Source organism: Gavialis gangeticus, unplaced genomic scaffold, assembly GCF_001723915.1.
Source record: "Gavialis gangeticus isolate Ggan-Ray unplaced genomic scaffold, GavGan_comp1, whole genome shotgun sequence".
Lineage (NCBI taxonomy): Eukaryota > Metazoa > Chordata > Crocodylia > Gavialidae > Gavialis > Gavialis gangeticus.
In genome coordinates, this window is record NW_017729032.1 from 256,582,617 (window position 1) to 256,588,437 (window position 5,821).

The following is a 5,821-nucleotide window of genomic DNA, read 5'->3' on the forward strand; positions in this document are numbered from 1 at the left end:
GGGGAGGCAGCTTCCACCACTGTTTGCACCCTGGGAGGGCATGGCGGGGTAAGGTGGGGCGTGTGCCCCCCGGATCTGCGTGGGGCAGGGCAGGCTGCAGCCTGGGCTGTGCAGGACTCTTCTCAGCGGGGGCTCAGTGGGTACTGCCAGCGCCTGGTGGATGCTGCATCCACCCCAAATTTTGCTGCTGCTCTGCTCCCAGCGCCGCCACTGCCAGCTGCAGCCCTGGCTCTCTTTCTTGTGTATGGGTAAAAGGCATCGAGTCAGAGCAGCAGTGAAGTTTGGGGTGGACGCAGCATTCTTCCAGCACTGCCGGCACCCGCTGCAAGCCCAGCTCTTCCTGAGAAGAGCCCTGCGCAGCCTTAGCTGCAGCCCTCCCTGCCCAGATATGGGGGGAGTGGGGGTGTGGCACCCCCCCATGCCATCCCAGAGTACAAGCAGCAGCAGGAGCCACCTCCCCCACCACCCACCAAAAGCCACAGCTCTGGCCCCCACCACCCTGCCTAGACAGCATCTGCCCCTGCTCCCTCCCTCACCACAGGGGGCATTGATCTGCACCCTACCCCCACCCCTTCCATCCCTCCTCCCCTTCCACCCTGGCTAGGCAGCACCTGCCCCAGCTCTTGCCTTACTCCTCCGTCACCACAGGGGTCTTGATCTTCCTCCTATGTCCCTTCCCTCCCCGCTTCCTTTCCAACACAACAGACTTACCAGCTGGATGCAGCTCTTCAGGGCTGCATATTGGAAATTGGATCGGTATCAGCTTATATGCCTCCTTAAGCATCAGCTATCTGTATCGGCCCCCAAAATCTGAATCAGCCCCCTAGTGTGCATGTGGAGTGCTGGGGTGAGGGTTCCATTATTCACACACACACACACACACACACACACACACACACACAAATTTAATGTCATAATGAGGCGTGAGGATGAGAGAACTGCAATTGCCAGTTACCCATTTGCCAACAAGTCTTTAAAAGCTGACAAAAATGTGTGTGGAGCACATTAAATAAGATGCAACGTTATTGTTGGGGGGGGGGGGGAGAAGTGTGTGTATACTACATTTTCAAAAGTATACTACACTTTTGAAGTTTTCTTATTCTAGCTATTAGATCATTTTTATTTTTTTTTGCGCTGGAAAAAAGCTAGGCAGAGTAGCAATATACAATACCCTTTTCTCCAGCCTAAGACAACTAGGAGGCTGAAGCACTTATTCAGGTAACGCAAGTAGCACCATACTGGTCAGACCAGTATCTCTACTCTAAGTGACAGGACTTGAGACTCTAGAGAAAAAGGTACTGAATCAGTTATAGAGTGATCTATCCCTTACAGTCCCTGGCATCCACCATTACTGGTTTAGAGACACAAGAGGAAACAATTCCAACCATTACATTGAACAGGTATTTGACAGTTTCATAGTCCTTAATACTTTATGTAAAAATATACATTTTCCCCATGATGTATGCTTATTTGCCTTTTTAACAGTTTTTCAAGCTTTTTATATAAGTGGAATGTTGTGTGAAACAGGAACATAATTTTCTGAAAGTTATGTTCTAAAACAAAGTTTTCTAGCTTTAGTCAACCATGTTTTGATTTATGAGGTTTTACCTGCCCTTCATAAGAAGCTCCCTAACTCCAGCCAAACATTATAGCTATGTTAATCGTACACTGTCATTCGGCATTTTGAGTTAACGTCTAACAGTCACCTGTGGTTTACAGAATTACGTGTGCACAGTAATTTTTAATGTACTGAACTCCCGAAGTGTTAGCACACAATTTGTCATCTTAAGAATGTGACTATAGAATAAGATTGTCAAAGTAGTGGTGCTTCAGCTGATAGAAATAATTCAAAACATGAACACTCTGGCATGCATCAACTGATGCATCACAAGCAAGACTGAGGATCTCATACTCCCACTGTACTCAGCATTGGTTATACTACAGCTGGAATACTGCATCCAGTTCAAGAGGGATGTAGGGAAGCTGGAAAGAGCCCAAAGGAGGGCCACATGAGTTATTAGAGGTCTGGAGAACAGACCATACGAGGAGAGGCTGAGGAAGTTGGGACTATTCAGCCTGGAAAAGAGAAGACTCACAGGACAATTGGTGGTAGCCTTTAACTATATAAGGGGCAAACATGAGGGGCTAGGAGAACACCTGTTCATCTAGGCACCCCAGGTGAAGACTAGGAATAAATGGTCATAAACCTATAGAGGATTGCTTCAGATTAGACATTAGGAAAAACTTCTTTATGGTTCATGTGTCCAGAGTCTGGAATAGACTCCCTCCAGAGGTGGTAATCATCTTTTGAAGATCTTCAGGGATGGTGATTGGATGCACACCATGCTGGGGTCATCTGACCTCAGCAGTCTTTCCTGCCTTGAGCAGGGGCGGCTGGACCTGATGATCTCCAAGGTCCCTTCCCACCCCTAACTTGTATGAATCTATGAAACCACAACTTAGTCCAAGAGTCCTCTCCACAAAGGACTATTTTGACAACTTTTCTGCTGACAACTGTTACCAAAATTCACATTCTTAATGAATTGCTACACCAATAATCTAATTAGCAGCAATGGGAGGAAAAAAGTTCTAGTAAACAGAAGTGCAGAGACCAGATGTTTATGTTGTGTTTTGGTATTTCATTGCTTTAGTTTTAATATGGTTCCTTCACTGCCAGCACTTAAGGAGTCCAACTGTTCCCTTGATTTTTCAGTCAGTTTTTAGGTCATTTTCTTTTTCTCATTAACAGAATTAAGTCGAGCGTTTAAAATTTGAAGAATGGACAGACCTTTACGGTAAAGGCTCACGATATGCTTAGTGTTTAGATTTTCAGCTTTGTATACATACTTGAATAATGAGAATATTTACTTGCATACCACAGAACCCATCCCCACCTGCCTCCAAAAAATCAGGCCTGCAAAACTGGGGGCATGTCATAAGCAAGGAAGTTTATTTTTATTGCTGGAACTTCACCTCATGGAGGTGCCAAAGCATAAACACACTGTGCTACAAGATGGTTGCCAAACTTCTGTTCCTGCCAGCAAATAGGAGAGGGTGCAGTCATATTAGGCATTTCAGAGCAGCTCTCAAATTGGTACTAGTTTTTGGTAAGTTTTACCCCTTAACAAACATATGGGGGACAGGGCTGTGGTCGGTGCAAAGAAACATTAAAACAAACACTAGACTTAATACTACACTGTGTCCACGTATACTTGCTGTAAGGGAAAGCTATGTTGCAGCACAATTTCTTCATAAAGCCATATCTAGATCAGAACCATAAGAAAAAAAAAATCTTTCCCCCACCTTCCCTCCCACTTTGTCTTCCAAAAACAAGGCATGCATTTTATTTAAGGGTTCGTAGCATGTGAAAAGATGCAGTGATTTTAGTAGAAAACTAAGAAGGTGCTGGTTTTTCTAGAGACTACACATTTCAGACAATATATAGCCATGCATATTGCTTCCAGTTGAAAGAATTAATGTACTTACACTTTATCCAGGTAGGATGGCCTTCTTTTCCTTGGGGTCAACAGCACTGTCACAAAGATTGTTATGATAAAGAGAGCAAGAACTGCTCCAATTACAGCCCCTGCTACAGCGACAGAAGAGGTCTGCTTAATTGGCACATCTGTAACATAATGCAGCACAGATTACACTTCTTCCAACTATTACGTGTTTGCCATGCTCAAAACACAAAGTATTCTTTTAAGTGTCGATCTGAAATCTATTATGTTCTTTCCTTGCATCATCAAGCAAAAGCCCTCTTTTCTACAACTTGGAAGGTTACTAGTCTTAGTTGTCCCTGACAGTTGCACAACTCTCATTTAACCTATAATAAACTAATAGATATAAGAAGATAATGTAAGATTTACTGTTTAACTCACTGTTGTTATCATCATTACATTGGCTGCATGCTTAGTAATTTCCTACTACAAAAGGAAGATGCAGTTACTGTTATTTTAGAAAGTATTTTCAACTATTTGGCACACATGTGGAAAGCAAAAAAAACCCCCCAAAACAGCCAGCTTTGCATAAATGAAAACTGCTCTTTCAAGCCTGGGAGCTGTATAAACTTAAACACTCGAGCAAATTAGTCTTACAATTGCAATTTTAGTGTTCAAGGAGGGGAAAAGTGAATACACAGACTCTCTGAACAGTTAACATGCAAAAGGACTAATAAGATGAACTTACCATAGCAACCCTTACCATCATTTGACATCTAAGGCAGAACATTTATAGAAATAGAAATATTTAGTTATTTTTATTTTTACAAAATATTAAATTGGTACTCTGACTGCAACGATAAGCACTGAATTATGGAATGCTTTTTGTATTCAAGCACCTTATATTTCAAATCATATTGAAGTGACCCAACAAAGTTAGAAGCAGGGGTTTTTTTTTTTGTTTTTTGTTTTTGTTTGTTTGTTTTACAGCCAATTGGAGTTGAATTACCAACTATAACCCACTTTAAAATATGAAACTTTAGATGAATAAATGATATTTAACCTTGGCACTGTTCATGTCTTTCCCAAAATAATTTTGGTTGTAATTGAAGAATTCCTACCTTATTATTTCACATCCAACAGCTTGCTAGGCTCCCCACTTTTTTTTTGCGCACACAATTTTAGAAGTTCTTCCAAATTAACACTTATCAATAGTTATACAACTACGCCACATCCCACTGACAATAAAATAATTAAAAAACCAAGAAAACCCACATTAATAGCAGAAGTCAAAGCAAAAGTAATGTGGAACAGCTCTGAGCATACCACTATTATATTTATACTGAATTGGGTAGGAGGCAGTGATATTTGTCCAAATTAAAAGTCCTTTTAAGTTTATGATATACTGAGAAGGAAAAATCAGGTTTGTTCAATGATAGAGGTTGCTAGCAGAGGCACTACAATCCATTCCATTATCTTCCTTCAATTTAAATTCCCACAATTTGAATGCATTAGTATCATTTTATAGCACCCATTAGGATACCATGCTCTAGTTAAGAATTTGAAGATGAATTTTTTAATTTTTGCTTGCTCGTGCCTTTTTTCAGCTCAACTCAATTCCAGAAAAATCTTCACAGTTACTTTGTTGCAATGTTGAAAGGGAGATTATTTTCTCCTAAGGCTAAAGACTGTTTTTCCTTGAAGCCTATAACTATTTTACTCCTGTTTTACCCCTGCTCCTAATAGCCACAAATCAGAAAAGGCTAAGAGTGCATCTTAAGTGGTAACATGCCTTGAATCCTGAAGGAAAACAACCGTAGGTTCATTTTGACACTGCACAGTTGAGAAAAGTGACCAACACCACTACCTTGTAGGTAACAAGGTACTGAAGCTGCTGATACCACCTAAAGCACTCTTAACTAAAAGGGGAATGCTTGAGGTTCTGTCAAGTCTGGTATTTCATAGTATTGTAAATCAAGGACGTTGAAGTCTGGATTGCTAGATAGCTGCCTACATTCAGTTCTGTGCACCTTTTTTTCCTTTTTAAAATGAATCTTCAGTCAGTTTTGCACACTATCTGTATTAAAGAACTTTACAAAAATGTTTATTTCACACAACAGCTCTTCGTACTTACAGTCAGTTTGTTTTGATTTTTTTTTTTTAAACAAAAATCATGTATGAACACACTGGAACGAAAAATTCTAACCCTATCTTCAAACTCTTTATTTCCAAATTTACTTCAAAAATGTAACCCTATTTAAGACAGCGATTGAATACTTGTAAAAATTTGTTTATTACAAAAACCAAACACCAAGTTACTCTAAGAAAGAGCAACTTCATTAGCCTATGCGGAAGCAGAACTTACAATTCATTTTTTTTTT

At 40.7% G+C, this 5,821-nt stretch overlaps 1 protein-coding gene across 1 annotated transcript in view; it reads right to left on the minus strand.

Annotated features, from left to right (window-relative positions):
- LOC109302355 (nectin-3-like) overlaps positions 1-5,821 on the minus strand; it is a gene marked incomplete at its 5' end in the record, with an annotated part of 185,294 nt that overhangs the window by 47,536 nt on the left and 131,937 nt on the right. Inside the window, one exon of the mRNA XM_019523914.1 lies at positions 3,487-3,625. Coding sequence (XP_019379459.1) covers positions 3,487-3,625 — 139 coding nt within the window. The remainder of the gene's footprint in view (positions 1-3,486; positions 3,626-5,821) is intronic.